This window comes from Nycticebus coucang, chromosome 22 (genome assembly GCF_027406575.1).
Source record: "Nycticebus coucang isolate mNycCou1 chromosome 22, mNycCou1.pri, whole genome shotgun sequence".
NCBI lineage: Eukaryota > Metazoa > Chordata > Mammalia > Primates > Lorisidae > Nycticebus > Nycticebus coucang.
In genome coordinates, this window is record NC_069801.1 from 1139861 (window position 1) to 1162084 (window position 22224).

Sequence of the window (22224 nt, forward strand, 5' to 3'; positions counted from 1 at the left end):
GAGGACTGCCCAGTATGCTCCCCGCCTGGCCCTAAAGCCTTGCTGCCATCCAGACAGCAGCAAATGGGCCCTGCTCTCCACCCATCCTGGATGTCCCGAGACAGCCGCCACCCCACAGCCCTGTCCTTGCCCTGCTGGCCTTTGGGGCCTAGCCCTGTGTCGCCTCGGGTCGTGTGTTGAGGCCTGGGTGAGGGCACAGGCAGCTTGGACCTCATGGTGGACAAACGCTGTGGGTCCTGACCCCTGGGTGTTTGTTCGAGGGCTGTTCATGGGGTTTGGCATGTCACTCAGTCTCTAGACCAGTTGCAGGGCACAGCTGTGGACACTGCCAGCATTTACAAAGCAACACAGGTACATAGAGGGACGCTATGCAGGTCATGGGGCTCCCCCACTGACCTCAGGCCCTGAGCCAGGGTCAAACAAAAATGGCTCAGGTAGTCCAAGTCTGTGGCCCAGGACAGACTGAGTAGCTGTGGCAGGGGTGACCCAGGGCCTGGGCACCCACTGGGGCAAAGGAGGCACCAGCTTTGCAAGGTCAACAGGGTGAGATGTCCCACTCCGTCTTGGCTGTGGCTCTGAGGATGATCAGAGTGACCCGTCTGGGGATCATTTGTCCTGGGTGTGGCCCAGAGCTCCAGAGACCAAGCCTTTCCTCCTAGAGGGCTCAGAGTGGCCAAACAAGTGCCTGGCTTGGCAGCCTCCTGCCTGAACCTCTCCTGGCCGAGTGCTCTGAGAAGTCATGAAGGCCCCAGGCATCTCTTCAGAAAAACTAGTAAGCTGGCTGGCCCTGCCTCTGTGGCTGGGCACACTCAGCACAGCCTTGCTCTCTGCCCAAGCAGAGAGAGCCTTGCTCTCTCCGTGGATCCTGGGTCAGGAGGACAAAGGCCGAGAAGCGGAGGAGAAGGCCGTAGGCCCTGTGCATGGCCTTGTTCTGCTGGAGCAGCTAAGCACTAGGCACCAGAGAACGGGCATCAGCCTGTGGGACTTGGTGGGCTCAGCAGCCCTGTGGCACAGACCCTGTTGTGGAGTCTGGCAGCAACGATTCCAGAGTCCCAGGGCTGGGACAGTGAGGCTCAGCTGGGGTGAGGCTAGCTGGCCTCTTGCTGTCCTGTCTGAGGTTTTCCAGTCTGTCAAGTGGAAGCCCTCCTCTTCACAGACCACGAGGTCGAGGGGACCCTGTCTTGCAGCCGGCAAGGATCTGCACTCCTGAAGAAGAGAGCCTGCTGGAGCGGTCAGAGTCCAGGCTGGAGCCAGAGTGTCTAGACAGATCCTGGACATTTGGGGGGCAGAAGCAGCTACACCAGGCTGCCAGGGGTCATGAGCAGCCTCAAGGATGGATAGATGAGCCAGGAGCTGATGAGGTAACAGTGATCAAGAAGTAATGGGGAAAACTGTCTTGGTGAGAGGATGCAGCTTTTGGAGAAACGGCTTGGCCCCTCTGCCCTGCTTGCAGGCGGCAGGTCACAGATCCCACATACAAGTTCCAAAACTAGAATGTTCAGCTGACCCGGAGCCCACTGCTGCTGACCCGGCCATGCTGGAAGTGCCAGCCTCTCCCTAGTAGCCCGAAAATCAACACTCTGGGTGCAGACACAGACACACGTGGACATGGGCCTGGCCTCCAGGTGTGTCTCTGCCCCAAACGGAGAGGCCTCTTGTTCCTTGGGCTGGGCTGGGAGACCAGAGTCTCCTTGCCATGGCGCCCCTTGCCAGCAAGGCCCTCTCTGCACCCAGGCCCTCACTCAGCCCCCGGGAGCTGCGGATGGTTTAGTGACTTTTCCGGCTCACAGAACATCAAGGCCTGGAGTCCAGACCCAGGCCGAGGATCACCTAGGTCCCCCATTGGTTTCGGGCCCTGGGAGGCCCCTGGGTGCTCTGTTTGGGGTGCTTGTTGCCTGTGCAGGGGGCTCTTGTGGGCAGAGGGCATGGAAGGGTTAACGGCGCTCCCGCCCCCACCCCTGCTGTGGATAAGTGGCCTGAGCACTGGGCACATGAGCGGCCCAGCTGTCCCCACCCTGGCCTTCACACCTGCTAGCGTTTATTATTCCTGCTTAGACAAGACAGGGCTCATTTTTCAATCTTTAAAAGTTTCTAAAGAAGTAAAGAGCCTTGTCAGCCCCTTCTCGTGTTCTCCTGTGCCCCCACACAGAGGAGCTTCAGGCAGCCAGGTCCCAGCAGCGGCCATGCCCAGGACAAGCTTGGGCAGCAGGTCTCACTGGCCCGGGACTCTATCTCATCATCCCTTACAGCTGCCCCTGTGCCTGCTACCCCCACTGCCTTGTTGTCCTGAGAGCTCTTTTTTCTGGGGAGCCGGCCCCAGGCGAACCCAGTCCTCCTGTGGGCTGGGCTGGCCAAAATGGTCCATGAGGCCAGGGCCTGGCTGGAGATGGGAGTCCCTGATCCCCTTTCCTGGTGGTGGGAGAGGCCAGGCTGAGAGGCCTCTGGCCAAGGGCCCACACGGGATGCAATGCAGACCAGAGGGTGTTTTGTGTGTGGAGCACAGGAGCGAGGCCCTCGGGAGCTGGGCAGGACCAGGCCAGGGCCCATGGCTATCATGTTGCCATCATGCTGGTCTCTGGTCTGTTCTAGAGTATATTCCAAAGCAGCTTCCCTGAGGACCCTTTTGGGCTGGACTTTGGGTAGGAGGGAGGCATAGGGAGGAGGGAGGCACCCTGAGAGACCCCAGCAGACATGGCATGTCCAGGCTCTGTGGTGGGCTGGAGTGGTTCTGCTGTGTTTGTGGGTTCCTCGTGGGAGACCAGTAGCCCATCCTGTCCAAAGGGGAGCTCAGAGGGTCTGGGTGCTGGCTGGGTGGGCATGGGTGGTATCCACTTAGCTGGACAAGGAGCCTGAGGCTGCCCCTCGGTGCCAGGCTGGCACCCCACGGCCCAGCTGAACCTCCACTTTGGGTCCTGTGCTCCTGGCCGTGTGTCGCAGGCTGCTGAGCCAGGCCTGGCGCATCTGCTGCGGGTCCTTCCCGAGCCCTGTCCTCCTCCAGACCCACTGCCCAGGAGGGCCTGTGTTTACTGGGTTCCTGTCCCAAGTGTCTTGGGGCTGGAGGTGCCACAGTGTGAGGCCATTCCCCTAACTTGCCTCCTGGCGCAGACCAGGGAGGGGCCAGCTGGTCATCCATGTGGCCAGCCCCTGGCAGTGGAGGAGCCCAGGATGCTGGCGCCTCCCTGCTGGTGCTGGTGCTGCTGCTGTGGGCAGCCTTACAAGGGGATGGGAGGCCCCGACTCGATGCAGCTCCATGACTGGTAGGCTGTATGGGCTCCCAGGCATAAACTATCTTTTCAAGTAAAAAAAAAAAAAAAAATTAATTGACTCCATCTGTGTTGGCCTAATGACTGATTAAATGACTAATCACGGAAGTCTTAATTAAACCCATTTTTCTCTCAGCTGAGGAGGGGGTGGGGCTCCACGCAGGCTGGTCCTTGCCGAGGCTCCGATGAGCAATTACAACAAGGTCATCGCTGCAAACATCCCGCATACGTCCCCAGCTGATCAGACCATATCTTGGGCTGAGGGGTTGCAGGCTGCACAAACTGCACAGTTAGGGTTTAGAACTTCTGGGGAAAGTGAGAACAGAGCTCGCCCCCATCTATGGAATTCTCACGTGTGGCTGGACAAGTGCATGGCCACATTCATCAAACCGAGTTCTTCGTTTGCAGCTGACATAATTTCACATTGTTCAGGAGCGGAGCAAGCTCTTTGTCGTGTTGTGGAATTCTGTAATGTGCCTGGAATGTCTCTGCAGGAACGCAGGAGAGGCCCTCTCAGAAACAAGGCCCCTCCCAGGGGGGCAGGCGGAGGCTGCGGGGCCTGCGGGTCTGGGCTGAGCCCTCTGCCCACCGCAGGGAGGGTGCCCCATCCATGCCGTCTGCTCCTCCAGCAAGCCAAGGTCCAGCATGGGGAGGACATGGGACCTGTGTCTCAGGCAGCGACGTGGGGATTAGGCTCTGAGGATGGCGCAGAATCCCTTTCCTGACCCCAGGACCCACTGGACCCTGGCTGGTACCACTCCTTGTCATTGGCCGATGACACAGGTTAGGGCACTGTGGCCTTCTACTGGACCCTGCAGTGTGGCTGGAGGTGGTGCTTTTCCCAAAGGCCCCTGACCTCACTGGAGTAGGCGGGGTGGCTGGGTGTCCTGGCAGGGTGGAGTCCAGCTCCTAGCACTTGGCCATCATGAGGAGTGACGTGGGATATGGTGGCTGCTCTAGCAGGACTTGGGCTGGCCTGGCTGCACTACTAGGAGATGGACCCTGTGGACTCTGTGCCCACCAGCCTGGAGAAGCCAGAGGGAGGCAAGAGGTGCCGGGAGGACGCTGCAACAGATGCTGGGGACCTCGGGCAGGGTCCCAACACTCTTTTCTGGTGGATGTCACATAAACACCCAGATGGCTTGTGGGGGGGTATTGGGGATGGGGATAGAGCTGGGGAGGCCCTGGAAAAAGTTTTTGTGAGAGCTGTTTTTTTTTGTGTGTGTGTATGATTTTTGGCCGGGGCTGGGTTTGAACCCACCACCTCTGGCATTTGGGACGGGCGCCCTACTCCTTGAGCCACAGGCTCCACCCTGGAAAAAGTTTTGAGGTGGACACTCCTCAGCACAGCAGCTGACCACATCTGAACAGTGGGGAGGAGCAGCCTGAGGGGGAGGGGCTGTTGTGGTCACAAGGATCCAGGGGGCTAGGCCAGGCGAGGGTTCCGTGTGGATGCGGAGATGCATCTCTTTAACCTGGGAGGGGCTTCACCACCCCAGCTGGGGCCACAATTAAAAGAATCTCTCTCTAGGGTTTCTGTACCCAGAAATCACAGATCCAGCGACAGAGACACGAAGAAGGCTTGTGGCCTCCGGACTGAGGAGCCCACAGCTCTGAAAATCTCCAAATTGGGAGGCACTGGCACCAGCAAGATGTGCAGGAGGGACACGGGCACCGCCCCACGTGTGCACTCACAGCGCCCGCAGATTGAGGCTGCTGCCACAGCTCCCTGGGATTAAAATAATCCCAGTCTGTGGATGTTTAGTTTCGAGGGCCATGAAACTTGTTCTCCAGGCTGGGAGAATGAGTGGCCACTTCTTCCTGCAGGTGGGAGAAGAGTCCGCACGATCTGGGTGTAGAGCAGCCACAGCTGCCCTGACCAGTGCTGTCCCTGGAGCAGCTCGGCTGGGAGGGCAGGGATCTTGCTGGGTCTCGGATGCTCTTTGTCTATCGCCTCAAGTTACTGTGCAAGGCAAGCTCTAGGCTGAATTCACAAACCATGACTCAGAACAGCACAGAGGGTGGCACCTTCCGCTAGAAACGCTCATCCCCAGCGCAGCCTCGGGAGTGGATCAAAGCCTTGTCAGCCTGCCAGGCCTGCTCCAGCCCGGGTTCTCACTTGTCCCACGCTCACTGGCGTCACAGATGAGCAATCTAATTGCAGGGAGCGTCGCGGGCGGCACAGCCTGGGCGGGGGCTGCAGGCCCTTCTGCCACAGCCGTTCAGCCCCTTCCCTTCCCAGGCTCACCACGTGTCTGTGCTGTGGCCCGCTCCCTGGCACGGCTGTTTCAACACCTGCCCTGGAGCGGGCAGAGTGAGGGCAATGTCCCCTGCACCCTGGCCTTGGCTCCCACTTGCTAGAGGGGGGAGAGGCTGAAAAGGCCTCTGACATCTGGCGCTGGGAGCACCTCTGCTGCCCCACCGGACGCTCGCCTCTGCCCATCTTGCCTCTGCTCTTGGCCACCCTGCCCACGATGGCTCTGCCCACCCTGTCTCAGGAGGGCTCCTGTCCCTCAGGTCTGTGCCCCACATCACTGCATGTTCTTCTCCCATCGGTCCTGAGCCTCAGTGTACCCTAAAGGAGATGAGGCAGTGCTCCTGGCAGGGAAGGGGGCGTCAGGCACTCCCTCCAAGGCCTGAGGGGCTAGTGGATAGAGGCCATCGGGCCAGTGGCATCAGTCCTGCCTGACTCGTCTTCAGCCAGGAAGGGCCCCAAACTTGGAAGGAGCATGGCCAGGGCATCTCTGCACCTCTCAGAGTCCACTGGGCAGCCCTCTCCGCTTTAGGGGAACCAGTGCTGAACCCCAAGTCCCCATGCCTTAATTTCCTTATCTGTAAAGTGGGCTTGTTATGGTCCCTGAGGGGGGCTGTGCCCACACCATCTGCCTGTGAGCCCTTCCCATCCTGTAGTTCTCACCTGTCAGCCAGGCTCCACTCGGGATTCTGGGGGATGGGATGCTCAGTGACTGGGCTGCAGGAAGCAGGACATTGCTCTGCCAGCCTTGGGTCATGTGGGTGTCTTGAAGGGCGACTGTTAGCCAAGGGCAACACAGGTGGGGGCCACACCCTATCCCAAAGCTTGGACCCTTGCATGGCCCCCCAGGTCCTCTGGCTCCTCCCACCTCGAGTGAATGGGGTCAGCCTCTCCCACCTGTTGCTTCCTGCTGGCTCCTGTCTGGAGAGCGTCATCCCTCCAGGGCACAGGCCGCCTCTGGACCTGCTGCTTGCCTTCTAGAAGAATCAGGCAGGGAAGGAGAGAGGGCAAAGGCTCAAAAAGGGGCCACCCTGGACCATGCCCCAGTACTAGGCAGACATGTCATGGGTGCCAGGGCAGTTAGGTGGGCAGCATGCCCAAGCTGTGGTGCTTACCTGGTGGAGGCTGTCCAGGGACAGAAATGGGCGGAACCTGGGTGGCGGAGGCCCCAGGAAGATGTCTAGAAATTTGGCACAGCCTTGCTTCACGTGCTGAAGGGCTCCAGGATAGCGGGGCTCACATCCCCTAGCTGAAGAGAAAGGAAGGGGCCTGGCAGTGGCTGAAGCAAAGGCAGGAAGAGCCTTTCACGTGGCTGAGGCCTCCTGGGCATAGAGGACGTGTGGCCCTGGGTCTCCCCCTGTCTGGGTTGGTTGGGGGTGGGGCTGGCTGAGAATGGCCGAGTGTACAGGGGCACGTACTTAGGGCCCCCAGCCCCCCAACACCCTGGGGCTGGGAGGGTCTCCCCCGGGCTGGGTAGGTGCGGGTAATAGAGTGCTGCAGCCCTGGGAGGCCCTGCAGTCCTGGCGCCTGAGGACAGTGAGGGCTGTGCTGAGCTGGTGCCTATGCCATGCTCCTGAGGCCCTGGCCCACCCTGCTGCCTCCCTTCCTCCTCTCTCAGGGCTCCATGCTGGGCGGAGGTCAGGGGCTTCCCTCCATAGACGGAGCTGCAGCCCTCAGTGCATGCCTTCACCTCTTTGGGGACCCTGGAAGGTGGTCCTTTCAAGGCTAGGCTGGTGCAGGACCCCCTCACCCCCCAGCATACACGTGCCTCAGAGCCCACTGTCCCCAGGTGGACTGGGGCTCTCCTGCCCACCTGCTGCTGAGGAGCCCACCACCTGGTACACATGTAGGGAGGAGGCATGGGCAAGCGCTGAGGGGACGTGGCCAGGTCCAGAGGGGGCCTCTAAAGGGGAGGCCTGGGTCAGGGCGGAGGTCTCCACAAGGCAGCAGCTCCATCAGAAACACAAGAGAACCGGTGAGGGGCCGACAGGGCCCACATCTGTGTGGGGTTAGTTCCATTTTCGACAGCAGGAGACAGCGGCTCCAGTGAACAATCCCCAGACAGGGCCTTATGCTGGGCCCCCAGCGGGCCCCTCGGGGGGCTGAGAGTGTGGGGGTATTTTTCATCCGTGCCCTGGATGGGCCCTGGAGCGGGAGGTCCATTAATGTCCCTTCCTGAAGCCCAACAGAGGTTGGGAGAGCTGGGCCCCAGGAGTATTTCCACATTACAAGTGGGAGAGTTATTTCTCTCAGAGGTGTCTTAACTTTATCATTATGGAGCATTATAAAAAGAAAAGTCTTTCCTTCTGCAAGGACATCCTTTGACTAATATCCTTCTCCCCATTAGCTTTTGCTGTCCCCGCACTATTCACGTCCGGGGCAATGACTGGGAACGGCGCTGCTGATGGCACAGTTTCCATTTTTAATGCCCTGTTTCCATGGACGCCAGCCGAGCCTCCTTTGGCCACTTCTTTCATCATCACCTCCTGGACAGTAAAGACACCAGCTCCACAGCCTGATAACCACGAAGCCCACACCCTCTGCAAAGTGACACTCTGGAGTGAGCCTCAGGCCGCGAGTACTAGGACACATGTTCGTGCGGTAGCCACTGTGGCTTCAGAGCTTGACCCCTCACCTGCAATTTCCAGGGTCAAGGTGGGACCAGAAAATGTATTTAAATGCCCAGAAAGCATTTCGGGTGTGCAGACACTTGTCAAGTGCCAGCCTCCCTCAGCCTGGAGGTTCTGATCTAGCTGTCTGAAGTGGCTCCTATGTGGCAGCAAGCACTTGCAGACAGCTTCTCTCAAAACCTCCCAGCTTCCTGAGGTGAAGGCTCTGCCCTGGCTGCCCTGGCTGATGAGAACCCACGGGGCGTACAGGATAAGTGAGAGGCACGGTGCTGGCGGGTCCACTTGGCCTCCTGTTCTGCATGTCCCCACTAGATAGGCTGGTGGACCCCACATGGGCCCCAGCTGCTGCCTCTCTGTACCATGGTTGTTTCTCTGCCTCACCCAAACTGCTGGTCTGCTTTCTCCTTTTTGGTCTGCCCCCAGTACAGTGAGTATCCCTGTGCCAACTCCCAGGACCCCTGGATGGTGCCTGTCTTATGGGTCGTGGCGTGGTGGACCCCAGGCATTGCCCTCACCTGCCTTCTTGTTCTCTGTGGACCAGACCTCCGGGAGGAGAGGCTGGAGGTCTGGTGGCCAGAGCCACCCAGAGGTGCTAAGATCCGACCTCTGAGGATGGAAGCTGCAGAGACACGGCAGGAAACCTTCCCCCAGGGGCAACCTCCTGCCCAAGCCCCAAGGGCCACAGGCATGTCAGAAAGCTCAGAGACACATTCTCTGATGAACAGCAAGTTCATCAAATTCTGGGCTCCACATAAGGTGGTGGGGTCCCTGCCATAGCCCCCAGGGGCCCTCCAAGGCTCATGCACATTTCTGGGGATGCTCCTGCCTGAGGCTGTGCTCCTCACCTTCACAGCCAGGTGACCTAGAGGTAGGGCTCTCAGTGGGCAGAGGCCCAACCCCAGCTCTCAAGAGTTACTTCTGAAGCCGTTATGCAGATTTTAATTACAACAAATATGGCTTTATCAGCGAGATCAAGGTCACCATGCCACCTCCATGGAGGGGGCAACTCAGGAGAAAGGGGAGGATGCGCCAGCCCCAGGGACCAGACCAGGCAGCTTGACCTCTCCAGGAGGGAAAGTCAATTAATTATCTTTTTACAGCCGACTCAATTAGACTCCCTAATCACCTGTGTAGGACACTCAGGCAAAAGGCGAGAACTCATGGAATGAACACTTAGCACCTCACAGGTGCACAGCCACAGGTACCAGTGCTTCCTTCAGTTACATGAAATCAAAAAATTAAAACGTGATTGGCCTTAAGGGTGAGAGTTGTCTCATCTGGAGGTGACCAGACACACTGCGTTAGTCTTTGAGAGTCACTTCAATTATCCAAAGAGCTCTGCTCATCAGCAATACCACAGTAGGAGCACCGGAGAGGCCAGTGGCGGACATCTCCAGGATACAGGGGAGGGGTCCCCATAACCCCAGCACTGTGCAAGGTCAGGTGGGCTCCCAGGGCCTGTGAGCTCCCTCCCTCTGTTCAGGGGACACATATACTGGAGGCTGGCTTGAGTGTTGGACCTCCACCCACAGCAGGCCTGCCCTGACACGCCTTTCCCTGAGTCCCCTTCAGGGCACAGCCAGAGTCCCACCCTCAGCTTCCCGCCCTCCTCATCCCGTCACTCTGCTCGTCCTGCTGAGCACAGACACCCCAAGAGAACGGAAAAGGCACATGTGTCCTGTAGCTTCGAGAGTGACAGTGGCCGCTTGAGAAGCCAGAGGGTTAAGACTAAAGGTGGCTACGCCAACATGGGGCCAGTGAGTGGCCATAGGTCTTGTGCGGGACACACTCCATGTTCCAGTAGCAAAGCCCAAAGTCCCCGAGTGCAGGACTCACCCCAGAGGGAGCAGGGGCTCTCTTTCTGCTGCTTAAAACAGAAGTCATGAGGACAAGGCATGAGCCTCCAAGTCTGTGGCACGCTCTCGGGAATCCTCTCAGCTCAGTGCACAGGCCCTCAGGGTGCCACATGGGCCTCCCCCACCACCACTCACCAGGATAGCAGTGGCACCACTGAGACCCCTCCCTGTCCCCTCCAAGCGGCTCCTGCCAGGGGCTGTATCCCAGCCCTCACTGGGAGCCCCTGCCTGGCCTCCCACCCTTCCTGAGAGGATCTCAGAGCCTCCCTAAGAAGACTACACTCTGGACAGGAGACACTGTGTCCTGCCCACTGAGCTGCGGGAGCATCTGTGCCAGGTCAGGGTCCAATCTGAGCATGGTGCCCAAGCTCCTGTGGACACAGGCTGCAGACAGCGTGTAGCTGATGGACACAGGTGGCCACATGTGGGCTCTGTGACACAGGGTCAGCTCAAGGAAGCAGAAACCTGGACCAGCAGAAGTTTTGAGCACAGATGACCATGGTGACCAGGGTGTCCATGTGGGCCACGCACCCATCAGAGGTCCCAAAGCAGGTAGCAGAGGGGCTGATGCGGGGTCCTGGGCACAGCACCTGTGGGACACTGCAAGCTGGGCTGTGCTCACTGACCCCATCGGCACTGAAGCCAGAGACATTGGCTGGTCTGGCAGCTCTAAGTGGTCTGCCTGTGTGGACTGGCTGCCACCACAATCCTCGCTGGGAAACCACACCCTGAAAAGCCCCAGCAGGCAGCCCCACCAAGGTCCTAGGAGCACTCTCTGCAGCTATAGGAGGTCAGACCCCAGGGGCCAGCAATCACCATGGGGCAGCCAGGTGGCCAGAGCCTCCCCCACCCTACCCCTTTCTCCCGAGAGCTGTGGAAGGGCCCAGGGTCTGTCCCACACTAGTGAAGCCCTGGCCCGAGGGAGGGAAGCCTTTAGGGCCAGTGGGAGCCTGGCTGGGAACACAGGGCCCTCAGGCCGGGGAGGCCACCCAGGTGCCAGGAAGGAGCCCCGAGAGCATCAAGGTGCTGCCCAATGTGTCCTGTGCCCAAAGCCTCTTAGGAAAGGGTCCGGCTGTGGGTGTGTGTGTCTAAGTTTTCTTTTCCTTTAAAATTGAACTCCAATTATAGAAAAGTTGCAGGCGCAGCATTACGACTGTTTCGCCCTGCGCCGTCTCAGAGTGAGTTGCTCCAGTTTGATCCTCCCCGAAATTCTACAAAATCCCCCAGATACTCTTCATCTGACAACCACAGCACAGCTGTCCCAGGTGGGGACCCTGAGGACTCACACCCCATCCAGGGCTTTCCCATTGTCTCACTAACGTCCCCCATGGTTAGTACGATCCTCCTGCCTCAGCGTCCTGAGGAGCTGGGACTACAGCTGCATGCTACTGTGCCTGGCTAATTTTTTTACTTTTTTTGTAGAGATAGGGTCTTGCTTGAATTCCCGGGCTCAAGCAATCTTCCTGCCTCAACTCCCAAAGTGCTGGGATTATAGGCGTGAGCCACGGTTCTGGCGGACAAGCACATCTGGCTCCAGAGCACCAGGTCCTACAGCTCTTGCCTGGCTTGGCATGGCCACCTCTCCATAGAACCCAGTTCTTTCCACTGAGACCAGATCTGGGTGCTGAGTCTGCTCACTGGGACTGGGTGTCACTGGGAATGGGTGTCAGTGCTCACAGGCTGTCAGAGCTGGAGAAGGAGGTGCACACACACACACACATGCATGCACAATACTGCACACACATGCACTTTGGTATCTGTAACGTTAACCCCATGCTCGTGCACACCCCCAAGTCCGAGCCCAGGCTTTTCTCTCCTTTTCCCTTCCCCACATCTGTGTCTGTACCTCCCTCAGACAGGGACGTGCTCCAGGTGATTTGCCTGCATAATGGCCCCCAGAAGCCCTCTAATCCTCCTGGGCCCTCATACGCTTGTTACTGGAGGGTCTTAATGGCTTTGGGGCTGAATTGTTCCGGATGGGAAGGGGGAAAGAACAAGAACAAACCTTGGGGAGGCAGCAGGCCCGAGGAGGAGGAGTAAACTGTGCCTCACAAGAGCAGCTCCCCAAAGGAGGCTGCTCACCCCAGCAGAGAGACGGAGCGGTGTCCCCAGTGCCTCCCATGGATGGGCACCCGGCCCTCCCTGTGAAGAACTCACCTCCTCTGCAGCCACCATCAAGGAACCTGCCCCACCCTGTCACCCGCTGCCTGGGCCTAGACAGACACACACCGGAATGTCTGAGTTCATTTCCATTTTTATCCACTGCTTTGGCATTGGAAGCAACATGATATCTTTTTATACTATATTTTTCTGGGACATTCCCTCTATATGATGTGATTCCTAGAAAAAGAATTTATAGCACAAACTTTCTTTTAAAAACATGGCTCTTTCATGCTACTCTGTCATAATTAGCCACAGACAATTAATATTAAAATGTGATTAGCCCACGAGGCAATGAAATTTCCAGAAATTCTCTGCTACACATTCCGATGCTTTTATTGGCAAGGTTCAGTTAGCAGCAGAGGGCACCTTGATTTTTAAAATCATCTCACAATAACGGTTGATTCGTCATAGACCCCTTCTGATGAATACTCAGAACCATTTGTCTACCACATGAAAAACAGAAATCACTCAGATCAATGGAAAACATTCACTAGGAAGGCTTATGCATTAAAAGAAAAAAAAAAAGAAGAATCTGATGTTATCAAGGCTGCCACTTCTCTAGGTTCCCAAATCCAATTTACAGGGGATTGTTGGAGCCACTGGGCTCAGCCAGCCTGACCCCGTGCACCCTGCAATCGTAGCACCTGCGTTAAGACTCAATGGGCCTAAATTATGGGCCAGGCAGATACCCCCTGACAAGAAGGGACACAAAAGGGGTTCTGCATTTAAAGCTGTGGGTGGGAATTACAAAAGGTTAAGAGACTAAATATAAAAATCTTTTTTGAATATAAAATCAATGTGCTTTGTTACTAAAATCTGTGTGTTGTAATTTGACAAAAAGAGGGTTTAGAATATCTGGCAATAGTCCGTATCTAGGAAATCATGTTCTCAACGAAATGCAAGTTGTCTATGCAAAAGTTAAAAACAATAATACAGAGTGGTGCCTGTGGCTCAGTGGGTAGGGCGCCGGCCCCATACGCTGAGGGTGGTAGGTTCAAACCCGGCCCCAGCCGAACTGCAACAACAACAAAAAATAGCTGGGCATTGTGGTAGGCGCCTGTAGTCCCAGCTACTCGGGAGGCTGAGGCAAGAGAATCTCCTAAGCCCAGGAGTTGGAGGTTGCTGTGAGCTGTGACTCCACGGCACTCTACCGACGGTGACAAAGTGAGACTCAGTCTCTATATTAAAAAAAACAAACAATAATACAACTAAAATATTTCATATCAACAAAATAATACTGAGATTTGCAATTCCATATTACTGACATTAGGCTCCCTCTGGACAGACAAAGCATTTTTCTCTCTTCATTTTACTTATTTGTATAAATGAAAGCAAACATTTTTGGAGGGTTTGCTTTCACAACTGCTTTTGAGTCTGGGAAAGATGCCTTTGACCCTGAGTCGCAGTGGGACACAGTGTGGGTGCCCATTAGCCCCAGAGCACCTGATGGCCAAGACGCCCTGGAGCCTGTTTCTGAGTCGGGGGAGGGCTGGGCTCAATGTCCAGCCTCTTCCATGAGCAGCAGACCAAGGCCCGTGTGCTCCTAGCCCCTGGCCCTGGGGCAGGGCTGGGTTTGCTCCCTGGAGAGCCCAACAGCCCTGATTGGGGGTCATGGGCTACGTTTTGGGGCCTCCCTGGCCAATGCAGGATACCCAAGGCTGAAAACAGAGCCTGGTGGATGTATCTAGGCACATTTCCGCTGGTCCAGAGAAACGGGGGGCTGGGGCTGGGGGGCAGCTCCTGCTGTGGGGAAAGGTGTCCATGTACCCCAGGCTGCTTCATGGAACACGAAACATCCATAATTGCTTTACAATGTAAGACAACGCCCACACTGCTCTAATTTTAGGTCTGACTCATGCCACCGTGTTTCTCTAAGGCAGGCAGGTTGGTGGGACTCCCCTCCCTCTTCTGCCTCCAGCAGCCCTGTGCCTCACCCCACCCCCTAACTGCCTTCAAAGGGCAGGTGTTCTGTGATGCAGAGCCCAGCCCGGACCATTGGCGGGCTGCATGTGTGAGCCACCTGAGACCCTCCTGCATTGCATGCAGAGCCCGACCCCACAACTCCAGGGCATAATCAGCATGTTCATCACCAGCACTCGAAATCGGCAAACTCATTAATCATGGCTTTGTGGTCCTGTGGCACTAGAGGTGAGCGTGGAGGGCAGGACGGGGGTCATGGACTGGGCAACACCACACGCCTGCTCAGCCGGAAGTGCTGACTGGGGGGCGAGGAGTCAGGCAACCTCTGGCTCCCTCCTGCTTCCTGCAGAAGCATCTTCCCCTTCTTCCTTGGACCTCCTGTGCTGGTCTGTGCAAAGCTGAGGGGGAAGGGAGGGCAGAGGGGGAGCAGTGTGCTGGTGACAGGCTTTCTTTGTGGCAAGGATGGCAGATTGAGTCATAGCATCTCTTCTGCTCTTCTCTTCTGGTGATAGAACTTGGTCTTTGCCAGCACATTGCAATTCTTGCCTCTGTGTGGCCTGTGTAACCAAGTCTGTGTGACCACAGTGCGTGTGGCACCTTCAGGAAGTTTCTTAGAAGGGGAAGCCCTTCTCCCTGCCCTTATGCTTCCCCCTTTTTACCACTAGAATAGAGGGTTGATGGCTGGAGCTTGGGCAGCCATATAAGACCACGAGGTGGCACACGAGGCTGACAGTAGAAGAATAGGAAATTGGAACTGAGGTTCCCAGTGGCTGGGGAGGGACCTCCTCTTCCTCTGGTCTTTTACATGAGAAAGAAGCAACTATGGATGGGGTCAAAGCCATCATTGTATTGTCTGTTTTTTTTTGTTTTTTTTTTGAGACAGTGTCTCACTATGTTGCCCTCGGTAGAGTGCCGTGGCGTCACAGCTCATAGCAACCTGAAACTCTTGGGCTTAAGCGATTCTCTTGCCTCAGCCTCTCAAGTAGCTGGGGACTACAGGCTCTGCCACAACGCCCAGCTATTGTTTGGTTGCAGTTGCCATTGTTGTTTAGCAGGTCCCGGCTAGGCTTGAACCACCAGCCTCGGTGTATGTGGCCCTACCCACTGAGCTACGGGTGCTGAGCCACATCATGTTGTCTGTTAGAAGCAGCCAGGCCTCATCTGAGCACATGGACTGTCCAGGACAAAGTTTCTGGCCACATTTGGGTCAGCCAGTGAAGGTGTGCTGAGGAGGTTGCTCCTGGTGGCAGGAGGGTCCCAGTGAGAGCTGTCTTTGGCCATGCTGCAGCAGCGTTCAGTCAAGGGCAGGTGTCCGTGGTGCCTGTGGCCGGGTGAGGGGGACACCCAGACTCAGGTCTCAGCCCTGGCTGCACATTTCTTGCATTTTCCCTATTTGAAGCACCATGGGGGGGAGCTTCCATGGGTACAATCCCCTCCGAGGTTTTTTGGCCCCTGAGTATTGATGTTATAGGTCTTATGTTGAATATCTTTTGACCTGAAGCTCTGTGCCCTGCACTCCAGCTGCTTCCTGAGCAGGAAACCTTGGCTGGCGGCTGCAGAATGAGTGGACCTGTGACTGTGGGCTGTACCACGTGGCTAGTCCCAGCAGCACCATCTCCATGCCCACAGAGCTGCGTTTTCACTGGGAATCCTGTATCCGGCTGGCAATGGGTCCTCCCCAGGGAAGGACAGAGGCAGTGGCTAGAGCCTGGGATGGGCACAGCTGCCCACAGACCTGGGCTCCATACAGGCGACATCACAGGTGGGAGACAGGGCTCCAGGGCCTTGGCAAGGCTCTGGCCAGAGGGAGGGCCTTATGTGAGGGTTTTTCTTTGTTTGGTTTTCTGAGAATATAGAACTCATTCTTATACGGAAATGATTCCTGGCTAACATTCTCCACATGTGTGGGGATGGCTTCAGGAGGAGGGATAAAGAAAGGGGGTGAGGTCCCCTCTGCCTGTTTGTGAGATCTTGTTTGAGGGCTCCAAGTGGCCAGGCATAGGACCATCTCTCTCTCTGATCCCGCTGATCAAGGGAGAAGTGATGCCCAGTGGGCAAGGGTGGCCAGAGCTGGGCCTTGGGCTGACACCTCCAGGTCTCTGGACATGGGAGGAAGCAATTGCCCTCTTGTTGAAGTCGTTATTACTTTGGCATTTCCTTTTCCTTACAGGCAGACACTGTCCTAAGCAGGCGGAATGAACTTCTGCAGTAACCTCATTACTCGGCAGATGGAGGAGGGGGACCCAGGGCCAGAGGGGGCCTCCAGGGGCCGAGGGGGACCTGGCTGTGCCCAGACCTGGGGAAGGCCTGCTGTCCTCTGCATGTGGAGGGTAGACTGTCAATGGGAGGAGGGAGCTGGGAAGAAAGTTCATTCTGAAAGTCACGTGGTTGACTGATGGTTCAATTGGATCATGGTTTCAAAGCAGTCAGCAGGTGAGTGGGTCTCACATGGGTCTTGTGAAGAGAGAAGAAAGACTAAGGAGAGAGAGAGAGGGAGAAAGAGAGAGATGGACAGAGGGACAGAGACAGAGGGACAGAGAGAGAGATGGTCAGAGAGAGGGACAGAGAGAGACGGACAGAGAGAGAAAGAGAGACGGACAGAGAGAGGGAGAGGGAGAGAGAGGGAGAGAGAGAGGGACAGAGAGAGAGAGAGAGATGGACAGAGAGAGAGAGAGAGGGAGAGAGAGAGATGGACAGAGAGAGAGAGGGAGAGAGAGAAAGACAGATGGACAGAGAGATGGACAGAGAGAGAGACGGACAGAGAGAGAGAGACGGACAGAGAGAGGAACAGAGGGAGAGAGACAGATGGACAGAGAGAGAGAGGGACAGAGAGATGGACAGAGAGAGAGACGGATAGAGAGAGAGAGAGAGATGGACACAGAGAGAGAGAGAGACGGACAGAGAGAGAGAGAGACGGACAGAGAGAGAGAGACGGACAGAGAGATGGACAGAGAGAGAGAGAGAGACGGACAGAGAGACGGACAGAGAGAGAGAGAGACAGACAGAGAGAGAGAGACGGACAGAGAGAGGGAGAGATGGGCAGGGAAAGGGAGAGATGGACAGGGAGAGGGAGAGAGAGAGGGAGAGCTGGACAGGGAGAGGGAGAGAGAGACGGACAGAGAGAGGGAGAGATGGACAGGGAGAGGGAGAGATGGACAGGGAGAGGGAGAGAGAGAGGGAGAGATGGACAGGGACAGAGAGAGAGAGACGGACAGAGAGAGAGAGGAGGAGAGAGAGAAAGAGACAGAGAGAGGGAGAGAGAGAAAAGGATAGAAAGAGAGGGGTGGGGGAGGAGTCTACCTTCCTTTCATGTCCATCACAGTTTGCCAAAAAAGTGAAGCCCTCGAGGCCTGGGCCCTCCACTTCACTTGGCCCATGGACTCTCCTGCCTGGGATCTGGATTTCCCATGCGGCTGGCAGCAACCTGGGAAAGTCACTCACATTTGAAAGTGTTTCTGAGGTGTGAGATCTAGTGCTTGGTCCTGGGAGGATGCACTCTGGGGTTCCACTGATGACTCAGTGGTCCAGGTTACCACCACCAGCACCTGAGCACCCTGTTGTCCACTTCAGCCCCAACAGGGTCCTGAGCGCCCAGAACCACCTGTCCAGGGGTTCCTGCCAGGGCAACGGCCTTGTGTCCCGGTTAAGTTCTACCCAACTGACCCCCTATGAGGGAGATTCTGGGCTTTAAGAAAGCAAAAGTGGCAGGGAGTGACCCTCCCTGGCCCTGGCCTCCCCTTTCTTCTCAGTTTGGACTCCACAGGGCAGACACTGTGACAGAGTGGCAGCCGGCAAACAGGGCTCAGGCAGTGTTTATGGGGTGGACACTGCTATTATCCTCATTTTACGGAGGAGGAAACTGAGGCAGAGAGAGGTTAAGCTTGAAAATGGGGGTGGGGGAAAGCAGCACGCAGCTGCTTGGGTAGTCTCAGATGCTGCTGAGGAAGGGTGCTGGGCTGGTGTCACACTCTGCCCTGGCCATTCTTTGGACAGGAACATGTTTCTCCAGGTTTCCCCAAAGGTAACGGCGTTTGTGCCTGGGCACTTGTGTCACAGCCAAGCTAGAAACCAGATCCAGCTTCCGGGGGTGGCAGCCCCAGCAGAGGTCCCACCCCAGGCCCATTTGGCAAGACCAGCATTCAGGGCCGACTGGCACCATGGGGTCGGCACTGCCAGGAGGGCAGGCGGGTGTTGAGTGGACCCTGCATTCCGAGGCCTGGTTCTAATAGAGACCTCGTTACTTGGCTCTGAAAACCTTTCCTAGCAGGGGGAGTGGCGCCCACTGAGTATTTTTACACAGAAATATGAGAGCTATTCCGCCGAGGTAGCAAAAAACTGCTCTCATAAACGGAGGTGGAAGCAGACGCTGCGTGTGCCAGGCCCTGTCTCCCGCTAGTCCCGCAGCCCTTGGGCTGGACCATGTTGCCCCCCAGAGGAGCTCGGGGTCCCCTGGCCTTGGGCCTGCAGCTCTGCCAAGGGAGGATTGGCTTCCCACCCCTGTGCTGTGGGGTGGCCTCTGGGCTGGGGGCAGAGGTCCAGCCTTTGGTTTTCTGCCACATTCCGAGGGACCTCTGCTGGGGCTCTGGAGGCCCACCAGCCACCGGGATGGGGAGAGGGGGAAGCTTCCAGGGTGGGGCAGATAAGAAGGGGATGGGGACAGGCACCCAAAGAGGACACTCTGGTTGGAGGTGTCTTCCCTCTGAGGGCCTGCAAGGCCACCTTATGCCACTTCCTGCCAGCTCAGCTACCAACGATGGAACCTCAGGGAGGACATGGGCCAAGCGACAGGCAGGGGCATTGACGCATTGTGGGCAATGACCAGAAGGCCAAGGAGGGCCACAGAGAGCTCAGGCGCCACCTGTTGACACTACCCTGGGCCCCAGCCCGCTGAGCTCACACAGCTGTGCTGTGGGGGGGCTGCAGTGCCCTGGGCAGTGGTGTGAGGAGGACTTAAGACTGGCCAGAGGTGCAGGACAGGGGACCTCCCTGGGGTAAGGGGAGAAGGTAGGAGGGTCCAGTCTGCCTAGTGCATGCTCCAGGGGTCCTGACTGAAGGGCCTGGGCAGGTGGGAGGCAGCAAGGGCTTATGTGGGCCCCTGAGTGGTACGTGGTAGGTAGCACATGGGGCACTGGATGGCATCCGGGTGGTGGCCATCTCTGCAGGTCCTGGGGAGGATGGCTGGTGTGTATCAGGTAGAGAGCAGCATGAGGGAGGCTGGCGTGGGTGCGTTTGTGATGACTGGGACGCAATCCAGGGGAGGCACCACTGTTCTTGGCTTCCACCCCAGTACCCATACCTGGCTCTGGACACTGCCCCACACCTAAGATCTGCCTTGTTTTGCTCTGTGGCCCAGGGCTCAGGTCCCTGTGTGGGGCCAGGGGACCTCAGCTACCAGCTGGATCCTTTTTGAAGTTCCTGAAATCCAGAGAGCCCATGAATGCTGGACAGGCCCCCCACACCTGAGCACTGTTTATCAAACCATCCTGTCCTCAACAGTCTAGAACCCAGTCGAGCACTCCCAGAGTGCTGCTTGGTTGAGACGCCTCTGCGCACACGATGCCTGTATGCCCTCATTCCCGAATTGGGGTGCAAACTGCATATCTGCAGTGTGCAGGTCACATGGTAGTACGTGGGTTACATGGGAGGATGTGATGTCCCCAAAACCACACTGCAGCAACTAAACTTTGATTCGACTCCCCAGGTTCAGTATCTGCTCCTGTGAATAGTTCTGGAACAGTCTATGGCAAATCTAGGCAGAGTACCTGCAGAAGTGCAGGGTCACCTGACCCTGCCCAGGGGAAGCTCTGCCCCAGCACCAGGACTGACAGGCACAGGACTAGACCACACGCGTGGGCAGTCAGGGCCACGGAGCCTCAGGTGGGGCCACCGTTTGGGCTCTAAGGCCATAGGATTGGTCAGGGGTCATGTGCAAGCTGATCACAGGCCTGTGCCTACTGGGTCAAGCACTAGCCTGATAGACCCAGAACTCAGTCCTGAGTGGGTCATCTGGGCACCGCAGCCCTTGCCGGCTCGGGGCAGACGAAGTGACCTGACACTGCCCGGACTGTGTGTGGGGTTTGTGCGGTAGGGACATGGCCACCCAACCACATGCCAGGATGCCGGGCCAGCCAGGACGGCCAGCTCCCTGCCTTTTTAACCCACTCTGTGGTGACGGGCCCCTGGCGGGGTCTTGCTTGCCCCATGAGGGGGCCCTGGCTCTGGGCATAGTCCCCCCACACCCTGATTGTTATGTCCACCCCCAGCCAGTCTCCTCCTTGCACTCACCAGGGTGGCTACTGGGGGTGTTGCCCTGGCCACAGGAGGTGCCTGAGTCTACCACTGGCTTCAGGTCTCCTTTGGGGAGGGGCAGGTTGGCCCCAGCATCTTCCACAGCAGTTTGGGGCTCCAGTGCCCTGGATGGGAGGCTGGACAGGGGATAAGGCATGCACTCGAAGCCACTGTGAAGGGAAGAGGGCGGTTAGTTCTGCTCACCTGACATGGCCCACTATCTGACCCCAGGACTCAGCCTGGGCTCAGCTCTGGGACCTTCAGCCACTTTCAAGCAGGATGGCCTCCCCCTGGAGACAGCAGCTCTCCTGGTGGGAAGGGATGGCCACTGCCTCCTTGTTTATGCCAATTCCAGCCACATCACCTTGACAATCAGTCCAAGTCTACCTGAGATGCCAGGCAGGCCTAGAAATGGCAACGAGGCCTTTTCACCCCCTTTTCATGGCTGAACCACAGCATCAAAATTACACGTGGCTGCTAAAGTCATTTCTAAATTTTGACCACAAATGGTAGGAACAATGGTTTTTCAGGTCCCAAGGGGTGGAGGGGCCTCTTGTTTGCCCAGAGTGAGTTCCTGGGAGGCCAACTCTACCCCCAGGAGTACCCGGGGCCAGAGTCTTGGTGCCACCCTTGGAGGTGCTATGGGGCCTTGGCTTCAGGGTGAGGGGCTCCGGCCAGGTGTGGCAGAACATGTGGGGGATCTGGCCAGGGGCTCACTGTCGCAAATGCTAAGAGAGGCTGCAGCAGACACAGCTGATGCTGAAATCTGGGGGACCCGGTTGCTCAACACAAACCTCAGAGAGCTCATGACTTGGACTTATCCCTGATTTGAGGTGGGGGGGGGGTCACAGGAATGAATGCGACCCAAATGGACCCACAACTAGCTTGCATGTACACTCAGGGAGCCCCAGCTTCCTCACACACAGGACACAGACCCCGTGCTGGGAGCTGTGGTCCTTCTCCGCAGATGTTGCACTTGAGTGTGGTGTGTAAGATGGGGAATCTGCCCCCATAGGATAGCAGATGGCTCCCTATGGCCCCCTTAGCCCATAGCCACCCTGGCCTTGATGAAGTCCCTCCACACTGAGCTCAGGTGGGTTATCACAGTGTGTTTACAGCAGACTGCTGGGGAGAGAAGGCTAACATGCTTGGAGGACAGTCACAGCCCGCAGCTCAGCTCAGTCCTGAAGTCTGTGACATGAGTTTTAAAGATGACAAGGAAAAAGTTACTTTGGGAAGAAAGGATGGAAGGAAGAAAGGAGGAACAGAGGAAGGGAGGAGGGGGGATGGGAAGGAAAGAAGGAAGGGGAGAAGTTGGTCCGTCCCCCACTCACCACTCCCCTTCCCTCTGCTTCCCCCCCAGTGTCACCCTCACTCACAATGGGGTCTGAATGCACGTCTCTTGGTTGTCCTTATCCACTTTGAAAAAGCTGACCTCGGAGTAGGCTGGCAGCTGCACGTGTCTGACGCCTGCTGAGATCTGCAGGACCCGGCCAGTTTCACCTTCCAGAGAGAGAAGTGGGGCAAGCCCTCAGACTGTGCCCTTGGGTCTCCCTGGACTCTGCCGGGGATGAACCTGGGATGGGCTTTTGTGAGGCAGTGCTTGGAACTGAGCTGGCCACAGTTACCTGCAGCTGGTCACTGGAGAAGACCTGCTTGCCCTTCTCCAGGCTCTCTGCTCTTCTGTGCCCCCAGAGGTCTCCTCTCAGCCCTGAGACCCCTGCTGCCAGCTACATTCACCCTGCATCTCTGTCCTCACTTGAGTCCTGGACCCCGGGTCTCTTGTTCAGGCCTCAGCACACCCTGACCCGTTGCTGAGCTGGCCTACCGCCCAACTTGCTAAGAGGCCC

The 22224-nt window shown here is 57.1% G+C and overlaps 1 protein-coding gene across 1 annotated transcript in view; it reads right to left on the reverse strand.

The window, feature by feature from the left end:
• Window positions 1-22224, reverse strand: part of MORN1 (MORN repeat containing 1) — a 51555-nt gene that overhangs the window by 4083 nt on the left and 25248 nt on the right. The window contains exons 9-12 of the mRNA XM_053575201.1: window positions 21754-21877; window positions 20372-20544; window positions 6633-6766; window positions 6415-6494 (exon numbers count right to left, since the gene is read on the reverse strand). Coding sequence (XP_053431176.1) covers window positions 6415-6494; window positions 6633-6766; window positions 20372-20544; window positions 21754-21877 — 511 coding nt within the window. The remainder of the gene's footprint in view (window positions 1-6414; window positions 6495-6632; window positions 6767-20371; window positions 20545-21753; window positions 21878-22224) is intronic.